Source organism: Raphanus sativus, chromosome 5, assembly GCF_000801105.2.
Source record: "Raphanus sativus cultivar WK10039 chromosome 5, ASM80110v3, whole genome shotgun sequence".
In the NCBI taxonomy this organism is placed as follows: domain Eukaryota; kingdom Viridiplantae; phylum Streptophyta; class Magnoliopsida; order Brassicales; family Brassicaceae; genus Raphanus; species Raphanus sativus.
In genome coordinates, this window is record NC_079515.1 from 8,763,075 (window position 1) to 8,786,044 (window position 22,970).

General features: G+C 34.1%; 5 protein-coding genes and 1 long non-coding RNA gene across 8 annotated transcripts; all 6 read right to left on the reverse strand.

The window, feature by feature from the left end:
- Positions 1 to 9: 9 nt before the first annotated feature.
- LOC108861380 (EH domain-containing protein 1) lies at positions 10 to 3,557 on the reverse strand. Of its 2 annotated transcripts, none has more exons than XM_018635231.2 (16): positions 3,314 to 3,557; positions 3,150 to 3,229; positions 3,018 to 3,086; positions 2,884 to 2,941; positions 2,698 to 2,753; positions 2,574 to 2,610; positions 2,430 to 2,491; positions 2,127 to 2,240; positions 1,930 to 2,032; positions 1,754 to 1,803; positions 1,507 to 1,635; positions 1,159 to 1,410; positions 984 to 1,063; positions 746 to 872; positions 521 to 664; positions 10 to 434 (listed from the first exon to the last, which is right to left on the reverse strand). In XM_018635231.2, the coding sequence occupies exons 1-16, from the start codon at positions 3,396 to 3,398 to the stop codon at positions 249 to 251; spliced, it is 1,632 nt and encodes a 543-aa protein (XP_018490733.1). In that variant the 5' UTR covers positions 3,399 to 3,557; the 3' UTR covers positions 10 to 248. The 2 variants fall into 2 exon arrangements, with proteins under 2 accessions (XP_018490733.1, XP_018490732.1); XM_018635230.2 differs by having other exon boundaries at positions 2,574 to 2,613.
- Positions 3,558 to 7,938: 4,381 nt separating this feature from the next.
- LOC130512649 (uncharacterized) lies at positions 7,939 to 9,649 on the reverse strand. The gene is made up of 4 exons (XR_008946216.1): positions 9,436 to 9,649; positions 8,952 to 9,261; positions 8,677 to 8,863; positions 7,939 to 8,611 (listed from the first exon to the last, which is right to left on the reverse strand). It is a non-coding gene; the product is annotated as an uncharacterized LOC130512649 (long non-coding RNA).
- Positions 9,650 to 10,480: 831 nt separating this feature from the next.
- LOC108861413 (uncharacterized) lies at positions 10,481 to 12,376 on the reverse strand. Its single transcript, XM_018635273.2, has 4 exons — positions 11,856 to 12,376; positions 11,327 to 11,776; positions 10,932 to 11,253; positions 10,481 to 10,845 (listed from the first exon to the last, which is right to left on the reverse strand). The coding sequence occupies exons 1-4, from the start codon at positions 12,294 to 12,296 to the stop codon at positions 10,709 to 10,711; spliced, it is 1,350 nt and encodes a 449-aa protein (XP_018490775.1). The 5' UTR covers positions 12,297 to 12,376; the 3' UTR covers positions 10,481 to 10,708.
- A 518-nt stretch (positions 12,377 to 12,894) lies between these two features.
- LOC108861414 (glycine-rich cell wall structural protein 1.0-like) lies at positions 12,895 to 14,025 on the reverse strand. Its single transcript, XM_018635274.2, has 2 exons — positions 13,766 to 14,025; positions 12,895 to 13,667 (listed from the first exon to the last, which is right to left on the reverse strand). The coding sequence occupies exon 2, from the start codon at positions 13,585 to 13,587 to the stop codon at positions 13,183 to 13,185; it is 405 nt and encodes a 134-aa protein (XP_018490776.1). The 5' UTR covers positions 13,588 to 13,667; positions 13,766 to 14,025; the 3' UTR covers positions 12,895 to 13,182.
- Positions 14,026 to 18,697: 4,672 nt separating this feature from the next.
- Positions 18,698 to 19,813, reverse strand: LOC108861415 (ethylene-responsive transcription factor 7). Its single transcript, XM_018635275.2, has one exon. It carries the CDS (start codon positions 19,693 to 19,695, stop codon positions 19,018 to 19,020), a length of 678 nt encoding a protein of 225 aa, XP_018490777.1. The 5' UTR covers positions 19,696 to 19,813; the 3' UTR covers positions 18,698 to 19,017.
- A 607-nt stretch (positions 19,814 to 20,420) lies between these two features.
- On the reverse strand, positions 20,421 to 22,833 carry LOC108861417 (protein TRIGALACTOSYLDIACYLGLYCEROL 2, chloroplastic). Of its 2 annotated transcripts, XM_018635276.2 has the most exons (6): positions 22,678 to 22,833; positions 22,023 to 22,571; positions 21,609 to 21,938; positions 21,361 to 21,476; positions 20,774 to 20,864; positions 20,421 to 20,681 (listed from the first exon to the last, which is right to left on the reverse strand). In XM_018635276.2, exons 2-6 carry the CDS (start codon positions 22,533 to 22,535, stop codon positions 20,589 to 20,591), a joined length of 1,143 nt encoding a protein of 380 aa, XP_018490778.1. In that variant the 5' UTR covers positions 22,536 to 22,571; positions 22,678 to 22,833; the 3' UTR covers positions 20,421 to 20,588. The 2 variants fall into 2 exon arrangements, with proteins under 2 accessions (XP_018490778.1, XP_018490779.1); XM_018635277.2 differs by lacking the exons at positions 20,421 to 20,681; positions 20,774 to 20,864 and having other exon boundaries at positions 21,361 to 21,487.
- Positions 22,834 to 22,970: the final 137 nt, after the last annotated feature.

A 22,970-nucleotide genomic window follows, 5' to 3' on the forward strand; every position in this document is an offset into this window, starting at 1 on the left:
AGTCCCGAGTCGTTCCAAACTTCTCAAATATTATTGTTAGATGAAATGATACATGTGTTACAAAAAAAAGAAGATGAAATGATACATAATCCAAAAGTGCACCAACATAAACCAAACTATGTTAAGACTTGATATTGATACTCAGTACTTTTGATTTTGTGTCTTTATAGTGTACAAGTCTTTTAAGATGAGTGCATGGTTTGGGTTAAAACAGTAAGCACATAGCTAAAACTGGGGGATGATGGGTATTAATCATAAGGGTTTTTGAAATTTTTCAAGAGCTCCGGAATGTTATACCCCAACATATCATCAACAGTCTGCAACATTTTTGGCTTTAGCTTCTCAAACTTGTCGAAGTTGTAACCACTTAGCACCTCCCTAAAATGGTCCACGTTTGGGAAATCTCCTTTTGGTAAATGATGCTCTCTTTGTACCTGTTTCCATGTCACACTTATTGTCACTAAGGTTCTCGGGATTAGAAATTTGCATATTTATAAAGATCCTTAGATATCAGATTAACCTTTCCAAAGACTTCTTCCAAGTTATCCATCAGTCTCTGTTGAGTTTTGGCTTTTCCCATTATGGCTGGCATCTCTTTCTTTAAATGGCTGATGATGTACGCATGTATCTTTGCAGCTCTTGCCCGTTTCACAAACTCATTTATCTGTTTATACAGAGAGAGAACACGGTTAGATCCAATCGGAGGGGAGGAAGGAAGAGAAGGAAGCTTCACAGTCACACTCACTCGACGATCACAAGCTTTCTTTGGAATGTTTTTCAAATCAGAGAGAAGGTCATCTTGCTCCATTTCAAACAATTCTCTCCCAGTTGGACCAGTCGCAGCTTCATTTATGGGCTTATCACTGAAGGAGCTGTTTAGAGCAAGCAAACAAGAACAACAAAACATCAAATTCAGTTTCAAACCGCCGCTTTTTTGTTAAGCAAACCACTGCCAACAAGGTAAAGATACAGGTAGAATTTACCCAATGTAGACACGGACAACCTCAGGAGTATTGAGAACTTTCCCAAGTGACCACATGAGAGCTCCATACACCCTCATTAGCTATACAAGACAGAGAGACAAGGGTGTAAATGTATCAGAACGTGGAAAACAATCAAAAGGAGTGTGTGAAAGAAGGAACGGATTGGAGGGTCAACCTGTTGAGTGTCCACTTGGTCAGCCTTATTCAAAACAACGCGGATCTTGTCATCATGGCCGCGTAAAGATGAAATAACCCGCTTGAACTCATCGCTTACATCCAGCTTGTGTGGATCGAACAGGAGGAGGATGAGATCGCACTTCGAGGCAAACCATGACGTAACACCAGTGAATTCATATGCTCGCTGTGTCCGTTGCTTTTCTCCTGATAAAACTCCGGGAGTGTCAACAAATGTTACGTGCTCCAGCAGCTTTAACAAAAATGAATGGATCAAAAAGTTATCAGTAAATCAATATACGCAATAATAAAGAAAAATCTCTAATGGGAAGCGTGAGGTTATACATACAGGATGAGGCATCTGAGAACATTCAAACTTTGACAAAAAGGCAGTCCCAAAAGTTGTAAGACCATTGAATGGCATATCTGCTTGAACCGCTACTGTGTTCCCTGGAATGCTTCTTTCATCAGGTCCAGACTGTGAAACACAATAAACTCATCACAATCACCTTTTATGCAAGGTGGAAATGAAATGCCGGAATGGTTAATACATCCTCCCACAAATGAAACCATTAGTAAACTACAAATTACCATACCATGACAACAACAAATCTGTCAGTAGTTGGTTCCGGTCCGATATGAGCTCCTGAAACCATTATAGTTGATGTTACAAGAAGCAGTTTTATAGCGTAGATCTGCTTTTATCCTTTTTAACATCTAACCTACTTAAGTCCCAGAAAGAGAAGGAGAGAGGATAAGGTGGATAACTTGCCTGGATAATTTGATTTAAGCATATGCTTAATGAACGTTGTTTTCCCTGTGGAGTACTGACCCAGAAGCATTACCATAGGTTTTGCATCAAAATCACTGTTCGTCTAAGCAAAACACAAAGTAATTAGTTCGATGGACAGTTCAATACCATTATCCAGAATTATTGTTAGAGAGTACCAATATGCAATGCCATCTTACCAACACAGGGGATACAAAATCGTTAAACTGATAAGCAACTTCAAGTGGCTTTAGCTTTTGAATGTACAACCTCTTCAAGCCATCAACTATAGATGTTACGGAGGACAGAGATATCTGAGACACCAAGATGTTAAGTTTCAAAAACTGTAGATGTTATTAACTAAAACAGTTGTAAGCAGCTAAGAAATGATCTTTTTGAATCCATAATAAAGATTAGGTAAGTACGACAATCAAACAAATACAATAACTTCTAGATATGGAAGCATTGGTAGTTAAATAGTCTGGTTGGAGAAAAAAACAAACCTTTTTTGAAGATTTTGAAGAGAACCAATGAGATGTAAGCGATGGATCTGCAGCAGGAGTACCTGAACAATAATGAGTCAAATGAGATATAAAAACTACGAAACTTGAAACTGTTCTGTTTTAATATAACGAGATTCGTCGTACCAGTCGGATCACTCGACTTCGGTGAATGCTTCTTCTTCTTCTGTGTTAAATTGCACAGACATAAGTAACATTTATTAAAACTCGAAAGACATGAAATGGGAAAACGCAGGCCCAAAATACTAACCGCCATTAATACAATGAGACCATCCATAACAGGAGGATTCATATTTTTGAAATCAACTGCAATTAAACCAGAAGAAACATGTCAGGAACTAGAACAATATATTAAACTAGCCTTACGAAGCTAATATACATTGAGCGTATACTGCGATGAAAACAAATAACTGATTCTAGTTTTTGATCAACATACCGTCGCTATGAAGAACTTCATGAGATATCTCATGTCCAGTTTGAGCCAAAGAAACAAGCTGAATGATAATAAGAATAGATAAGATTCACACAATTTAAAAAAAAAATGGGAGATGCAAACATGAAGCTAGGAACCTGCATAGCAACGATGAACTCTTTGAAACCAAGATACCCTTGCCTCTTAGCATCTGCAATTGCCCACACCTACGAGAAGAAGACTTCATCAATAAGTGTAGAAGCAATCAATTCGATAACGAATCTCCGTACCTGCTTCAACTCAGGTCGAGGCAAATTGGACATGGAGAAGAACTTGATCGCATCGCCACCAGTAATGCGTCCATCTCCGTCTGCTCAAACAGAGGAAGCTATCAGCTGCCATAGATTGAATCTAGAGAATCCTACGACTGAAGAAACGATCAAAAAGTGAAGACCTGAATCGGCGAATTCGAACCAGTCCTTGTAGATGATTTGATTCGCCTTGGAGCAAGAACCAGCTGCGACGGAATCGATCTCCATCTCCGATTTCGAAAATCTGGAGATGTGTGTGAATCCAGTCCAGATTTGCAGAGGTATTATTCAAAGTTCAGAAAAGGGGAGTTTTGAATACGTGAGATTACGGTTTCTGAGACAGCGGGTTCTTCGTCCCGACGCCAAGGGAGGGGACGGAGATTTAGAAATGCAAGAAACTGCCCTTTATTTATATAAAGTTGTACATTTGCCCCCAATTCTTTTGATTGATCGTAGTAGCCCCTATTAGTTATTGATGCCAAATATTTCTGTTTGGTTCTCAGTTATTTATTGCTAGAAAACTTTCCTCCAAAACATAGAAATTTTATTATAGAGGTTGATTTGCTTTTTAATATATATATATATATAGAGTTTCCTATTTATAAAAAAATATAGATATTAACCATTTCTATCTCTAAATATAGAGGTAAAAAGTATGATTTTCTATATTTTTCTCTAAAACAGAATTTTTTTTATTATTGAGACATACAGTAAGAGTAAATTCACATCTATAATAAAAACATATATTTAAGAGGAAAATGTAGATGTTTTAAGACTTTAACCCTAAAAGCATCTCCAATCCCATTTTATTTTTCTACACTAAAATAAAATTTAAAGTAAAAATTCTTCAATAATACTTCATTTTCTATTCTATAATAGATAAAAAAATATTTACTAGATATATAAATTAACTTGTTTTTTTATCATCACTCTATTTTTTATTCTAAATTATAGTAGTATTAGAACAACACCTCTATTATAAAATTATTATATTTAAAATAAAAATAGAATAAATCATTGGCGATTGTCTTAGTAAATATTCTTTTCTGCCAACGTAAATACAAAATATTTTGAGACAATGAGTCAGATTTATATGATAATGGAAATTAATAGATTCTTAATGAAAATATATGGAGTATATTCAATCTAAAATTTGAGATGATTTGATTTTTACCGAGGTTTTAGGTGATTTCAATGAATTGAGACATTAAAATATTTTTTGTTAAACCACCCTAAAATATCACCTAAAACTATGAGATTTGGATTTTTTTTTAACTAAGAAACTCCACTCAAACATTCTAAATTCTTTTGAAAATTTTAAAACTCTATAACTTAAAATATTTTCAATAAAGTGGATTGCACAGTATAAAATTTTAAGTTCAATAACACTATATTTCAAAAGTTTTTAAAATTCATATTTAAATGATAATAGATTTGTCATTTTGATAAAAATCACCTAAAACTCTCAGTTGAATGCACCTCGTAGTGTTTTGAAATCTACAAAACAATTGACCTGATTTAAAATCTGTTTTTCTATTAAAATATATGTATATATACCAAAAAAAAAATAGAATGCACTAGGGGTGGGCGTTCGGGTACTCATTCGGCTTTCGGTTCAGTCCATTCGGGTTTTGGATTTTCGGAGTCAAAGATTTCAGCCCCATTCGGGTATTTATAAATGTCGGTTCGGGTTCGGTTCGGATCTTTGCGGGTTTGGTTCGGGTTCGGATAACCCATTTAAATTATTTTTAAAATTTTGAAATTCATTATATACTTTAAATTTTCAAAATCTATAAGAAAGGTAATATATTACATATAAACTTTAATAACAAACTAGATTTTGACCCGCCCTTTAGAGGGCGGGACAATCGTTTTGTTTTAAAATTATGTTCTTGTTTGATTTTTTCATAAGTGTGTTTAGGCATGAGTATCCGGGTTAAGATCGATTATTGTTAATAAATTTGGTTTGATCCAACATATATATATGGGTGACCTCCCGGGAATGAGATCGATTTTTTCAAAGCGCGGGATAATTTCTTATTTAACTATTTTGATTTAAAAACAAAGAGTGGGCATTTGGTACTAATTCTGGTTTTGTTTGGGTTTATATTGGTTAAAGATTTCAGTTTCATTCGGAAATTCAGTTTGAATTGAGTTCGAATCTTTGTAGGCTTGGTTCGCGTTTTGATAACCCGTTTAAATCTTTTAAAAAAACTTAAAATTCATACACTTTAAATTTCTCAAAATTTAAAAACTAATATATTGCATGTAAGTTTAATACATAAATTGGTTTAACTTGAATATTTAGATATAGAATCAATACATATTTCAAATATTTTTGATGTTTTGAATATTATTATTTATTTTTGATATTTATTTTTGACTATTTATATATTTTTAATATTTTGGAAAATTTCAAAACAGCTCAAATTTTAGATATTTTTATAAATTAAACCTAAAAAAATTGCTATAAATATATATACATATAAAATTTAATTTAGATACCCAAAATAGTTTTGTTTGGGTTTGATTAAATTTTGGTTCTATAAATACTAAATTTTTAATTCATTCAAATATTTAATTAATTTCGATCGGATACAATTCTATTTTTTGGATCAAATTCAGTTAGTTTTTTTTATTTGGATTTTTTTCCAACCCTAGTAAAAGCAACAAAGATTTTTGGTATAGTTTTATATAAATTCTTAATTGCTATAATATGTGATTCTAGTCAAACATATTTTATTTAGACTTGGGCTAACATATTATATCATCAATTCTAAAATAGTTATTGCATGGAATAATCATCATCTATCTTATTAAAAGAGAAGTACCCAATAAAAAATACTCCTTAATTTTCAGTTTTATTTACAATGGCATGCCACTGAGAATTAACTAAGTTTCCTATTTTAATGCTTGTCTTTTTCAGTTTATTTAATGTGTTTTCCAAAATTATTATTGTCTTTTCTGATTTAGATTCATTAATTATTGTTGTCTTTTCTGATTAATAAATATATTTTCCTTATTTGAATTTAAATAATAGATTTAAACATTTAATATTTTTTTCTGATTTAAATAATAAATTTCCTTAATCATATATTAACCAAAATCGATTTCTCTATATATTTTGTATTAACTTATTAAATATTAAAATCACATAACATAATCAATTTATATAACATATAAATATAATATAAAATAATTTATTCATATATTATTAGTATAATGGTTTCAAAATATAAGTTCAATTAGTTATAAATACTGGATTTGTTTATATGATATACTGTGATATAATAGACAATTAAAATCATAAAATATAATTATTTAACATAATAAATAAAAAAAATATTTTTAAAAATGTAATATTAACAATAATGTTATAGAGTTTAATGTACATATATATATTATATCATTAGTTCACAGAAAAAATTAAAGTGAAAAAAATATTTATACAGTTACGGGTCGAATCTATAAATAAATAACAACAGCGCAAGATTATTTTCTTTAATAAATTTATTTTAACAGAAATTATAGTTATAAATATGTTTATATATTTTATATTTTTATAAATTTATTTTATTTGTTTATAAGAGATGCTAAGATTTTAGAATTAAAAAAAATATGACCCGATTTTATATTATTTTAGTTAGAAAATTTAAAATTTATATCTGAATATTTAATTAAATTTTTAATTTTAACTTTTTATTATTACTACCAAAATTTATTTTTAGTCTAAAATTTATGTTTAAAATATCGTAAATTCATCATTTAATATAAACAAAAAAACTAAAAATATAAAATAAACACCCGTCCGGTCGGACGGGTCAAGGTCTAGTTACTCATTAAACCCCGATCCAGTTCCGGGGTTGAACCGGTAAACCCAGCGACCAATATAAATCCGGTTCGAATTTTCTAAAAAAAAACCAAAATTTAAAAACCCAATAAAATCCGCTAAAAATCACTAAAACCGGAAACCCGGTTACTGGTTGAAACATTAGTTAAACCAATAGAAAGCTTTTATTTTTGAATTATGTTTTTAAATATATTTTGTATAATTTCTAATTAAAAAATTATGTTTTTCAGTTTTGTTATTGACAATTTATTAATGATATTTTACTTTTGGTATATTTTGTATTTGAAATTTAATTTATCACTTTAAACTTGCAATTATTATGAATTTTTAAATTCAGAAACCCTTTTCCAGATATTCAGGTATAACCAAATCCTGTGAAGATCAAATCCCCAATCTCCGCATAATGAAACAATAAAAACAGTCAAAATGTAAACTAAGTTTTGATATTTTTGTTAGATGTCATAAATCTTAACTTGTTACAAAAAAAATTGAATAAACTAAAGTATTTTTATGGAAGCCCCCTTGGTCCAGTGGTTTGACTAAGGGTTCAATTGCTTCTATATCCGGAGGTCTGGGGTTCAAACCTCAGAAAATACCACATTATGCAGATTATGGAGAAACATGTTACATGAGATCTTTAGTTTGGTGCATGGTGTACCATCGAACATGGATCTCATAGGACGGCTCAGAGTGGTGCAGTCAGGCGGGTATTTTCACAGGATGGTAGAATTGTCGGCTGTAAAATCGTCTTTGTAATATTCTCACCATTGTAATAGCATAATTAATCGATAATAATCGACTCAGACGTTCAAAAAAAGTATCTTTAATATTTTGTATGTTAAATAAAAATAAATATAGAAGCTAAAGTTAAATATTTGTTAAACATAAAATATATACATATCTAAATTATTATTTTGTTTATAAAAATATTTGAAAATGCTTAGTGTAGTTCTATGTTTTTATTTTGTAGCTAATATATTATTATATATAATAAAATTAATTATTTTATTAATTTGAGGTTCATCCGTGATCGATCCGATAACCCGAAAGGTCATCTGATTCAGCATCTGAATCTGGTTTTAAAACATTCGGATCTGGTTTTAAAACATTGCTCAGACGTGGACTAACATTCTACGTCATCATTATTTTCTATTATAATATGTGATTTTAATCAAACATATTTTTCAACTGGAACACTAATTTAATTCACACAAATTTTATATTTTTATATCACCCTACAAAATTTATCTTGTTCCAAGTTTTAAAGACAGCTTCTAAAAGCTTCAGGAATAACCTGCTTGACTTAAGCTCCTTGCAACCTTCCTAATTAAGTAATTTCTGTATTAATCACCTTAAGCATTGAGAAGGAGTTTTTGAGATGAACCACTTCTTCTTCAAACGTCTCTCGGTAAAGCATTATTTCAGATCTTTGAAATGCAAATGGTACTCCCACAAGCACTCTGAGAAATTTCTCAGCAGAGCCAAGTTCATCTAATACTCCTTAGTAGCTACACAGCTTCAACTCTTCTTCTTTATTTAGACGGCATCATCTTCACAAATACTTGTAGTTGCTGTAAACACAACCCTTCCCCTGAAACAAAAGAACGGTTTACAATCAGATGAGATCCACAACGATTCGAGCTGATCCTGGCTTACTTTTTCCCAAAGCGGAGCAAATTTAATCGCTTCTTGCGTTAAGGGCTTTCAAGAAAATGGTAAAGTTCTGAAATCTTTTAGGTTCAAGAAAGTGTTTTCCTGGTGATGGTTGCACTTCCCTTCTTCGTTCTTTGTGGAGATTTGCATTGTGTATCCAAATAGCGACTCGATCATCTCTTCCTCCAATCTGTGTATCCACAAGACAAATACATAATCATACATTCTAAAAAGCTTTAGTTAATTGTGTCTAAGGCCAAAGCAAGTTGTAAACTTACTCGAAAGAGATTTATTAAGCATATAATAGACCATAGTCCGGTGCTGTGAGCCCTGACTTTATCCCAATGAAGTACTTTCAGCATAGGTAATGTTGCTTCATCTTTACCTAAAGGTCTACGCTGAAAAAAAAATCAAGAGACAAAGGAGGAGCAGCCATTTTGTTCATTACTTGAGCTTGTGTCGTGGAAATGACAGAGTGCGAAGAACTCTGTTTCGAAACTGCGGAAGTGGTGGCGGAGGAGTTATTCCGAAACCCTTTTCCAGACATTCAGGTATAACCAAATCCTGTGAAGATCAAATCCCCAATCTCTGCATAATGAAACAATAAAAAACAGTCAAAATGTAAACTAAGGTTTGAAAATCCAATCAAAACCTTTCTGGATCCATAATATCAAACAATAAAACTTCCTTGGTGGTTCTATGGCACATCTTTAACAATACATTAATCCATAATAAGATGCCCTGAGATCAAAATCAACTAACCTCTTCATCGCTTTCATCCTCAATTCCACAAAGAGTAGACCTTTCTTAGAAACAGTCGTTTTTGATTCTTGATGTTAATTCCTTTGATCGATTTATAAAAGAAAACAATGTCGATAGCATCGTTCTCAAACGTATGACTCTTGAATTAAGATCATAAAAGAAAAGCCCTAATAGCCATCACCCGAGAAAGCTTTTTCCGGCTCGAAAACTTCGGGTAGAGATACGTTACAGTTGCTATAATTACGTTGATTCGGATTTTTTCAAATCATTAAAATTGATAATCATTTAATATTAAAACCATACTTTATAAATAATTCAGTGGCATAAAATAGTAAATAAGTACAAAAAGAAGGGGACCTCAAAAAAGGCCCTTTAGTTTTAATAGTATAGATATGTCAAAATACCTAAATTTAACATATGTATTGGTTTTCTTTGAATATTTGGATAGAGAATCAATATATATTTAACTATTTTGGTGTTTTTAGTATACTTTAGCTATTTTAAACATTTACTTTTTACTATTTTCATATATTTTTCGAGTATTTTAGAAAACTTAAAAGTATCTTATATATTTTGAATGTTTTTAGTATACATTATATCTAAAAATAATTTATATATTTAAGTATATAAATCTATTTCGGATACATTCGGGTACCCGAAATACTTCGGTTCGGATTGGGTTCGGTTTTGGTTTTTTAAATACCAAAATTTTGAACCCGTTCGGATATTTAATTAGTTTTGGTTCGGGTTCAGTGCTCCTTTTTCGGATCGGGTTCGGTTCAGTTTTTCGGGTTCAGATTTTTTGCCCAGCCCTAGAATGCACAAAACAGAACTTTGAGAACTTTCAAGTTTATACTTCAAAAAGAGAACTTTGAAGTATTAAGTTTATACTTCAAAAGAGAACTTTCAGATTCGTTTCAAATCTTGCAAGTAAACTGACTTAAATTTTGTTTTTTTTATTGAACTAACAAAGAAAACAGATTCAGAAAACAAAATCACAAAGTCAAATATAACAAGTTCAAACTCACAAAACAGAGGCAACAAAGGTATGGGACTTTGTAAGACCAAATATAATTTACCGTAGGATCTCTCGTTGAACATATGAAACTTGTTACAACCTCAACGCATTAAAGAACAAACAAGATGATTTACAAATGATCAAAAAAAATTAGGAAATGGTATATGTTACAAAGAGCCTCTGTGTACACCCACATATGTAAGCAAAATATCATCCAACAAGGGGAGCCAAAACTTCGATGATCCAAAAAATGCTTCAAGAAATCCCAATGGTCTTACCCAAAAGCCAGAGAACAAGTGACATTTCAATCCCGAATATAGTATGAAGAGTACTTCTATCAAGTGTAAACCCAAACACCGTGATTCCTGCTTTGTTGTTCTCAAAGTAATTCACTGCAACAACCAACAAAATGTTGCGAAGATGAGTATAATTAACTAGACATGTCAAAGATAATGAGATTTGGTGTGAATAATGTTACCTAGAGCTTGTCGTTTTTGGAATGATATGGTGCTATAAGCATAAGCAGGGATGAGATCATTGTTATCAAAATCATCTTCTTCATCTCCATAATCCTCACTGTCATCTATATCTCCAGTATCAACACCTGTTGCATAGTACCCGTGTCCGCTTGCTCTATCAACCAACCGTGGAGTCTCTCCATCCACTGTCTCAAAAGACTCTATTGTCGCGCAGACATGCCACTTAGCAGCAAGGCAAGTAACCGCCTGAGCCTTGTGTGTGATCTTTGAAGCACTTCGTAGTAGAATGAGCAGCGCAGTGAGTAGGGTCATTGAACATAGCTGAGAGAAACAAAAGAGTTAGCAAAATTTGTCATCAAGATTCTATGGCAAGTTTTAAAAGAACAAAACTCACTGCGAGTTCTCCAGCTCTGTAGATATTCAATTCAGCATATGCCTTAGTGGTGATAAGCAGAGAGTAAAACTGACTTCCGGTGACAAGAATCAAGGACAACAATATGAAGGTTCTGTATCTGTGACTAATGATCCTCAGGTGACGTCTGATGCGGAGATGTTCAGACAAGATTGTACCAACGTCCGAATCCATCTGAAAGACCTGAGCGAAGTCTTGGAGCCTAAGGATCTGGAGATGGCAGATGAGACGGAACAGGACACAAACAAGGAAGATCACGGTAGTACGGTATAGCCAGGAACAGAGCTCCATAACACAAGCGACCGTATCACTCAAGATAACGTTACCAAGAAATGGAATCTGAGAAGCTCCTGAAGCGTACCACCATATCTTGTACGAACTCATAGCTAAGAAACAAGGAGTGACGAAGTAGGACAGAATCTTAACCGATCTCTGCATAAATTCAAGAAATGAAACTAAAATTTCAAGAAAATCAAATCAAGAATGCAAAAAAAAAAAAAAAAAAACTTGCGTTGAGCTGATTGGTGTATCCACGCCTCACAGTCTCGCTCTCGTCCCAAAGCTTATCGAAGAAGAGGAACCGTCGGAGACCATATTTACTAACGAATCTAGAGAGGCAGAGGAAAGAAAGAGCAGCGAAGCTGCTGAGAGAAAGCTGGACAATGGAATCGTACGGCCTCGAGTGATGACTATCGCAGTCAGCGCAAGCGAGCATGAAGTGAGACGTGGCAGGAACAACGATCGTGAAAACAACGAACATGGACCAAGAGAGAACCGCCGTCCAGGGGCTCGACTGATCCACGCACATCCATCTCAGATACTTCCGGAAACTCTGGAGCTCGTCCTGCGCGTGGGAGACACATCGCGTGAACTTGCTTTCACGGTTGATCAACGGCTCTCGTCCTCCTCCTCCTCCTCCTGCTGTTCCGACATTGTCGATGATGTCCGCCATGATGAACTTGTTCTCTGTTTTCTTTCCAAATATGATTTGATGACGCGGTAATTGGAAGCAGAAAGGACAGAATCAGGAACAGGTATAGTAGTTGAGGTTATTTATAGACATGATTGATGCTTACGTGGCATTTTGACAACTCATAAAGATACAACTACAAATTGTTAACCACTTGCTTATGATGAGAGACTTACGGAAACGGAAACAGGCACATTGTATTTTTTTTTCTCATTGACAGACACATTATGAGTTTGAGATACTTTTTGGCAACAGCTGTCATTTTCTTGACCATTACTGCCCTTGTGTGGCGTAAGTATATTGTTTTCTCTCTTGTTTCCTTTATAATTAATTGTTACGTGGTTTCTCGGTTTGTAACTAGTGGAAGACTCAGTTGCAATTAATGTTCAAGGTACTTTGGATGTGATAAAGTAAAATTGATTTGGACCGTCTGTTACTTTGAAATTCTCCTTTAGATGTTTAATTTCGGTGTCTTTCCTTTGTATTTCTTCTTCAACTCTTTCATGTTCGTTAATCAGTTTTCATGGACAAGGTTTCATGGACAAGATTTTGTTGATGGATTTATGTGGACGATATATTATGGTCAAGGTTCATGTTCTAACAAAGTTCCCAGACATTGCATACTAAAGCTTGCACTTGTTTGTACAAAATTTTGAAATTCAAACATCCAATAGCATATCTTCTTTATGAAAACGTTAACACAATTCTTCTTGTCCATAACTATTTCCTCCTCCATCTCCGTTACCACTTTTGTTTTGATCACCACCTCCACTATCACCTACACTTCTATTACCACTTTTGTATCCACCTTCGAGAAACCGTCTGCAACTCTTATGATGATATCAACACAAGTCTGACCACAAGAGCCTCATCCACAACTCTTCCGACCACATAAACAACATCCACACACACATTGACCAAGAGAGCCATCGTCACCTCCATGCATACCACCACCTCCACTATCTCCTCCACCTCCATTATCCACAACTCTTCCGACCACATCAACAATATCCACACACACATTTCCAAAAGATCCACTGTCACCTCCATAACCCCCACCGCCTCCGCTATCTCCTCCACCTCCATTATTAACTTTGTATCCACTACATGCACCTCCATAACCACCAACACCTCCACTATGGTATCCACCACTGCCTCCACGATCTCCTCCACCTCCATTACCACCTTCCACCACCGCTACCTCCATAACCACCACCGCCTCCACTATAGCATCCACCGCCATCTCCACCACGGTGTCCAATACCTCTTCCATTTGACTGAGCACCACCGTTCATAACTATCACCGCCTTGTTCAAGATGGTGAGAGACGTTTGTATTCTGGGATCTCCGGATCTAAAAAAATTTTTTGAATCAACCGTCTCTCACATACAATTGAATCAAAGTGTATCACAACAGGCAGTTAGTTGCTTAGATAGATTGTGTGGACTAACCTTCCATGTCGAGAGACCACGGTGTCAATGGAGATGATTGGAGAGGGTAAGTAGAGAATTGTTGGGGTCGAGGTTTAGATTAACGGCAGTGATGGAGATGATTACTGAAGGGTATGATGAAGAAGGAGAGAGATTGAGAAGATGAAGAAGAAGGGGATTCCAAAATCAAAAGGAGATCTGAAGAGGAGAGTATCAATAGTCATTGCTCAAAAAAAAGAGTATCAATAGTCTAGATAATAATTAGGTTTTCTCGTTTTTCAATTTTAGATTGAAAAGTACAAAGAGGAAAGAGCTCTTGAGAATATCGATAATGTTTATTATCATTATTTTCATTATTATTATTTTTTTTTTAACTAGAGTCAAGTTAAATATAATGTTTGGTTAGAAGGTTTAGTTGAGGGTTATAAGAGTAAAAGAAATGGGTGGAAAGTGTGTGATATAGAAATGTATTCTTTTATGATATTAAAACGTCATAATGTGTCTCTGAGAGTAATATTCTCGCTTATGATTGATTACATCGCGTCTCTGTGTGGAGCCAAAGTGTAAATCTGAGTTTAACAAGCGAACTTTTGTTGTTGAACCATTTGTAAGATTTGACTTTGGTTTTGTAATAAAACAAAAAGAAAATGTAGTTATTCGTAAGACAATCATGATTTTGACAATCACGGGACACGTAGTATTGCTGATAAAGTTTTTTTCTTTTCCTTTAGAGATTTTTTTAGTTTTATAACCTAACTACACTAATGGTTTAAGAGCATGAATTAGTTTGCTTCTGACATTATGGGTCTAAATGGCAACATGTGTAACAACTGCGGTGCAGTATAGTACAGTTTGTAGATATTCAGACCCTATGTAAACATTATGCTAACCGGAGATTTAAAGAAAAATCAAAGTATAATTCTTTTCAGTCATAAAAAGGGTACAAACTCTTCCTAATTTATAAAATATGTATACATGTCAAATAGCTATTGCTTTTCTATTTGTAACAAAATTGATGTAATCAGTTTATTTTTAAATAATTGTCCACATTTCTTAGTTTTTAAAAGCGGAAAATCGCATAGAAAACCTTCAAAGTGTCACTTACTAGCACTTTAAACTTTGGAGGTTTTTCACTAACACTTTTAACCCTCAAAGTGACATTTGTATCATAAAAAACTTCAAACGCAAAAATTTGACTTGTTCAGCAGGTAATTTTTCAAAAGTAATTATTTAATTAATAAAATAAAATAAATAAATGAATAATAAATTTGAAAAATAAATAAAAATCGAAAATTTTAATAAAATTCATAAAATGAAAACATAAATCAAAAATTAAATTATAATTTTAGAAAACTAAATAAATATTTTAAAATTAAGTAATTTTCTAAAATTTTAATAAAACAAAAATAATTAAAAATTAATAATAAATAAGATTAAATTTAAATAGAGAAGAACTGAATAAAAAGTTCACAATTTTTTTAAAAATATAAAATTAAAAATATATTTTTTAATTATAAGATTTTTTTTCAAAAAATATATCGTATCATCGTGGACTATAACAATTTCTAATATATCACTAGTGACGATGGTGGTTTCTCACATAACCATTAACAATGACGATAATTGTCATATCTCCAATGACAATTTCCAATATCATCATTGAAAATAATATTTATGAAAATATATTATTTAATTAATAAAATAAATAAAAATCAGAAAATTAAAAAAATCGTAAGATTTAATTAAAAAATCATAAGTTAAATAAAAATCAGAAACCATCATCGTCACTAGTGATATATTTGAAATTGTTATTGTCCACGATGATATGATATATTTTTTGAAAAAAAAATCTTATAATTAAAAAAATATATTTTGAATTTTCTATTTTTAAAAAATTTATGAACTTTTTATACAGATCTTCTCTATTTAAATTTAATCTTATTTATTATAAAATTTTAGTTATTTTTATTTTATTAAAATATTATTTATTTTCTAAAGTTTAATTTAATTTTTCATTTTTGTGAATTTTATTAAAATTTTCGATTTTATTTATTTTTTGAATTTTTTATTTATTTATTTTATTTATTTATTTATTTTATTTATTTTATTAATTAAATAATTATATTTTAAAGTTTATCTGCGGAACAGGTCAATTTTTTTATTTGAAGGTTTTTTATGATACAAATGTCACTTTGAAGGTTAAAAGTGTTAGTGAAAAATTTTCAGGGTTTAAAGTGCTAGTAAATGACACTACGAGGGATTTTTATGAGATTTTCCCTTTTTAAAAGTGAATTTCTTTGTCTTATGGACTACACTTTTTATTATTATCATTTATCGGCGGGAGAAAATACGTGGTGATTAAAAAGTAATACAAAATATGAAGAGTTGAAAGAATACAAAGATGCTAGTGAACAAAACAGGCTGTAGGACAGTGACATGTGATGTTGTAATATTTAAGCCGTAGATTACGCAGATCACCGTACCTACGGCGCCACGTATGTTGTCAAGCTGTTCCTAATCACCATTAAATTAATTTGATGTCTAAACAAAGAAAGAAAATATATAATTAGATCAAACTCACCTAGTAAACTCTCAATTTGTCTTCTTAATCTTTTAATCATACGATTACTTAAACAAATTGCAAATCCCCGGCGGCATGTTTTAAGTTCATTGGAAGGATGATGGAATCTATTTAGAAGGCACTAGAAATGAATATAAATAAATAAGTAATATTTTTACAATTTTAAAAGAATTATCAATTTGTTCCGAACACTTTATGGGCTTGGTTTCTGATTGCTTGTGACCTTGTGAATGGCTACCCATTCATGTCTGTGGTGTAAATTTTTCTTAAAAATATAATACTATCAAGGCAAGACAGAGTTTAATGTATTCGCAATTATCTTTCTTCAAATGGAGAGGTTGTATATATTTTATTTTCTCAATAGTGAAACACGTTGAGTTGTTAGAGCATCTCTATTGAGAGTTCTTGAGGGGGGGGTTCATACATTTCCCAAGAAAAAAAATATTAAAATAAACAAATTTTATGAATTTTTCTCCAGCGAAGCTCTTTCCGGTGAACCCCTCTCTCCTGAAGTTCATCACTGTAGTGTGGACTCCACGTGTCATGGCGGCCCACGATTGGTCTATTTTTTTTTTTTAAATCAAAAAGAAAAATAAAAAAGTTTAATAATTAAAAATTAAAAAGATGAACCCCAAGAAGGGATTCACCAATGGAGATGCTCTTAGATTGAAGATTTTCTTTATTGAAGAGTAAACGATTGTTACATATTAATATATTATGATTCTTAACTCTAGTACAAACTATGATACCTTTGTAGTACTACTTTGCGTTTTATTACGAGTATATGTTACAAACAGTTTTCTTTTTGTCAACATGTTACAAACAGTTTAGCATACACGAAAATGAATGATAATCGTATGGACGTATTGACAGTTTCATGGTAAATATGCAGTTAGCAGCTGATGGATCTTAAGATTCAAACTTTTCGGTATGCCATGATCAGAGGCGGTTCTATGTAGTTGCATAAAACCAAAATTTTGCCCCATAATACCATTACACCATATATTTTGATATCTTTATATATATATATAGATTCGGTGCATAAATCTAGCATTTCATGAGCTTTTATTACTGCCCTCATCCTAATTTCTAATTTTTTTTTTTTGTGACGAACTGCACGCAGCGTATGTTATTAAGTGGTGAATGAAGTGGGAGAGATCTGTAGAAACGGGCCGGCATAAGCCTTTATGGGATGACAGAATTTCTGTCACAAAAATACAAGTCGCGCCCGGAACACGCAACCCACTAAGCCATTTCTCGTATAAAAATTGTGTTTAGACATCTTCAGACGTTGTCAGAAATTCTTAAATCTCCAACGGACAATTTTATAATTTGCGACTGGTTTTTGTTAGTACATCTTCTCAAGAAATTAGCTGATAATATATTGTTTTTTGATGGTTTGGATAAGAAAGAATCTATTGAAGATTATGATTTAGCATATGCATGCTATAAGTTATTCTGAGGAAATATCTGAACAATTTTTAAGTTAGAAGAAGCTAAAATGTAATACCCAAAATATTCGATCCTACAGCAAACGTAGCCATTATGAGAAACTCAAGCTTGAACCCCTCAATTCTCGAAAGGCTACAACAGTAAAGGAACATACTTTTTGACCAGAATTTCGAACCCCAATAAGAAAAGAGAAAGTGACTAGAGAATTGAGTTAGGTTCAAGCAATAAATCTTTACAGTAAATAACAAGACACATCATGGCTTTTTACCTCAAAGCCGGAAAAAAAACAAATACAAAAAGATCGGTTTTACTTCAAACCCAGAAGATTCACTGTCTGAATCCGTAGCAGAGAAGTAAAGTAGATACCAAATCCGGGACAACTCAACCAGCAAACTCTTTAATCAGATGGTCAAAACATAATTCTAACACCCAACGGCATTTACAGATCGACATCACCTCAGCCACCAAACTTTAACCTAATGATTTGGCCTTTGCTCATTGAGCTTTATCAATCACCCAACTCACTCACCGCCCATTGACCATGCCCATCTCCATCTCCACACGAAAGAGAAAGTCTTTCTCGTCTCCAAGCATCTGCAACTAAAAGGCTGAATGAACAAACATCAGGCTTAGCACTAACAATGAGTATTCCAACTTCTTTCTTCGAATCACCCAATCTAAGGTAGCAAAGCCGCTTTCACCATTTTCTTTCTTTCAAAGCTTATTACCACAAGGTGAAGGCATTCGGATCTTCTGCACATGTCTCAGTAGCTCAGATTTCTAAAGTAGAAACCCTAAATGTAACAAGAACAAAGACAAAACAAGTTTCTGTGTTTACAGAGCAAACTGTTTATAACAATGCAGCCTCATACCCCAAAACATAAAGCACATCAAGGATACTCTAAAAAAATGTACAGACATTGGATTTGAATCATTAAGAATCATCATCAGCCATAGAATGTTACATGTAACAAAGGGTTGATCTTAATAAGAAACAGACAAATGAAAACATAGATCTGGTTCTTACAGTAACAGATCTTACACACAATCTCTCTCTCTTTTATATATCGTCACCCATCTTCGTTGTCATTGTGATTCCAACAACGATGAAATCATCATCATCGCTGCTCCCTTTTTTTTTTGTTTAATTCCTTGTTTTAATTTTACTTTCAATATAAGATCAAAGGAAAATTAAAAATTTTGAGATTTGGTAAATCTTTTTTTTAAGTACCCACACAAATCAAAGACGTAGATCGGTGCAGTGGAGATCATCATCGAATAAGTCAACGCCATCCAACGGCGGATAATTAAGATCAAACTGAAACGGCGGTTTCCTTCTCGAAACGATGTCGTCTCCGTCATCAATCACCGACGACGACGAATCGCAGCCGCTGTGGCAATCCTCGGGAGCCACCGGCGGAGTCCGCGGATACCTCTTCGCCGTCGCCTGCTTCGCCACGGAAGAAGAAGACGGCCTCTGTCCGCTGAACGATTTAACGGTGCTGCTCATGCTGCTGCTCGCCGGGCGGCTGATAATCTGGTTCTGCTGCTGCTCGCCTCCTCCGCCGTATAACCGATGGTCCATGAACGGATCGATCTGGTTCCGATTCGCGGCGGAGCGGTGGTAGAGCGGCGGTTGTTGGAGAGGGGAAGAAGGAGAGCAGTCGATGGGGAAGTTGGTTTTGGCCTTGGGACCACGGAGGTTACGAGCGGCTTGATCGTAGGCTCGGGCGGCTTCGACGGCGGAGTCGAACGTGCCGAGCCAGACTCGGGACTTCTTTAACGGATCGCGGATCTCGGCGGCGAATCGGCCCCATGGTCTCTTCCTGACGCCTCTGTACCTCGGCTCCTTCGCGGATCCGTTGGCGGTTACCGGAAGGGCGGGTGGAACGGCGGAGGAGACTCTCCCTTTCCTCATGGTTGGAGAAACCAGAAGTAATGTGGTTGAGAAGAGATCTGTTGTCTGAAGAAGAAGATGAAGAAGAAGATGGAGGGACAAGGGTAGCAGTTGGAAAAACAAAACCAAAAAAAACTCTCTTACAGCATAAAGTCATTTTAAAAAAAAAATCAATATATTATTATTTCTTTTTAAAAATTATTTAAAGAGTTTTTTACTGTTATTATTTGTAATAAACAATAATTTGTGGTTGGAATAGTTTTTTTTTTTTCATTCTCTACCTTCCATCCCAACCAGACCGACCAAATCGTTTTAACTTCGATTCTTTTTTTCCTTTTTGCTTTAAACTTTTTTTTTTGTCAACTGCTTTAAACTTTTATTCGCTGTTTATTTATATTTGTTGTTCGAAAAAATAATAATCTCATTTTTTGGTTTTAGAAACAAAATATGAAAGTCTTGAAAAGAGTTCACATGAGATATGTCTTGAAGAAAGCAAAAGAGGGTAAGCACTTGCTCTCTGTCCCGACCCTGACCACAACCTATAGAGTATTAAAATTTTCTTTGTTTATTAATTTTTATTATTTTAATCGCCTAAAAAGACCAAATAGTCGAGCGCAATGACTAAAACACCCTCGTCTGTTTTTTTTCTTTTTTGAATTTAAAATAATATTATAACAATTATGAAATTATGAAGTGAGGTCTTCTCCTTCCTTGGGACCCTACACGAAAACGAGACGCGCTCTGCCTTGTGAAAAGTAAATGATTTTGAGGAAATGCATTAATGCAGTACACACGGATTTGCTGTTCGTATACACTGAATAAAACTCTCTCGTTTTGAACCCAATTTTTTATATAAAAAAAACACATTTAAAGAAAAAGAATCAACATTGCTCACCTCTTAAAAAACTTGGTTTTCATAATAGCCTACTGAGGGATTTGATGAGTAGTTTGAGGTTTTTTCTTGTGGCTTCATCGCCTGTGAATCCCAGAATATCTGAGCTTATGCTCTACAATGAAACAATCAGAAACCGTGTTAAACCACTTTCTTTAACTTGTTCATAAGCTCTCTTACTTTTGTTGAATAATAGCAAAAAGTTACCTCGACGTTCTTCAGAGTGTAAACCAGAGTGTAGATTGACTTCTGGATTAGTTCTGTATTCTCAGGTGTCATAATCGACGAATGAACCTTTCTGCAATGCAAAAAAATTGAAAAACGTAAACTTTTATCCCTCAAGAAGATTTACATTCTCGCAATCTTACTACCAGATTATCTAACCACAGAGTTCATCTCTCAGTCAGGCATTAGTATGGTAACGAGCTGTGACATAGATGTGGTCTTAGTAAATGCATTAAAGTGATAGAAACAGCAAACTTTGGTTTCAGAAGATAAAAAGGGCAAACAAGATCATCAACTGTTCCAGATTGTAAGACAGTAGATCAAATCCGACACTTCATTTGACATGGAGCTAGTAAGATAGACACATCTATAAAAAGTTCTGCGGTGAATCTTGTTCTGAAGTTAGTCCACAAATATAATGTTTAAGCCACAAAATATACCAAAAAACAGAGATGTAATTCAAGGGCATGATTGAGTATCTAAAAAGTTGACACTTTCTATGTGAACTTCCTCACAAGACTATCTAACCTAAAGCCCCAATTTTGGTGACAAAGACTAAGAGTCATTACCTCATATCGTCAGAAGCTTGGGTAAGGCTTCGAGTAAGAGACTCAACTTCCTTGAGCAAACCGCTGTCACGAAACTCAGAGAGCAAAGGTTGAGCATCTTCAGCCATGGCTTGAATCTGTGACATTACTACATCAAAACCCCAACCGGTTAAGCATATTGACAATACATATATTTTCCCTCCCTCCCTCATTCTTCTCAATCTTATTTAATAGTATAAATTAGAACCAGCAAAAACTACTCATATCACCTTTCTGAGCAATGGTTTCGCTTCTTCAATAACCGACGCTGCTCTCTCAGCAAGCGTATACGCATTGACAACACCAATCGCCTCTACTTCACGTCCAATACGAGTGAATATCCCAACCAGTGCATCTAAACTCACCCCTTGCTCTCCCTTTATCTTCTGCCTATCACAAACAATCAGACCTTCTCTACCACATTCCGGATCCAGAGGCCCAACAGAAGGTTCCGGTATAGGATTCCTCGGCGTGATATCGATCATGGTTTCCATCAGAAGACCAGACTGATTCACCTCCACCAATGAATTCTTAGGGATGATGATCTTATCATCTTCAATCTACATAAAAAAAAAAAACCTAACATAAGAAATAGAAAACAAAACATATGATTCAAAAGAACAAAACCAAAAAAAAGCCCATACCTCAGCAACAGCTTCAATGTTCTTCAACGAAGGATTCACACGGATAACCGTACCAACAGTCACACCACGGATCCTAACCGGCGTCCCCGTGCAAATACCAGAGGCTTGACTAAGCTCAAACACGGTCTGATACTTCCTGAACTTGGACCGCATTTGAAACCCTCGCATCCAAGCCCAGCTAAGCGCAAGAAGCGTAGCTCCGGAGACGATAAACAAACCGACCCCACCTTCCCAAACACTTCTCTTACCAAACCCAAAATCACTCAGAGGTTTCAAAGTCTGTCTCCAGATATTCCTCGGGACATCCAAAACAACGGTGAGAGGACTCTTCCCTTCTTCATCAGACGATGGTTGACCGTGTGAATTGGATGCAGCTCTGACCACTAAATGCCTAGTTCTAGGTTTGGGTGGGAGATAAGGAAGCCCATTGGGAGAAACTCGAGGGCGAGCCATCATTGAAGACGATGGCATTAGTGATGATGAGGGAACTTGAATTACAGGATTCCCAATCATCTTCCAAAAAAAAACTAAAGTTCCAATTTTTACGACCTGCAGAGGTGTTAAAGAGATTGTTCAACAAACCAGGGAAAGACAAAGAACATGTGAATTGCCTGAAACTTCTACTTTATTGATCGAAAGAGAGATAGATAGATACCTTGGCTCGAGGGAGGTTTTATTACCGAACTGCTGTCGTGAATCTGAGAATGGCTTCAAAGACTTGCTGCTAGGAAGATAGTACACATAGACGGCAAATCCCATGTGTTATTTTTTTACCTTATTAATAAAAATAAATCGCTGTAAAAGTACTTTACTAATAATAATAAATAATAATAAAAAATTATACTAGTTAAAGTGTAAAAGGGAGTTGTGGAAAGAGGGGCAGTTTCGTAATAATAAAAAGTATACAGTGAATTGAACCACTCTTAATCTGATGTACTACTTGTAATG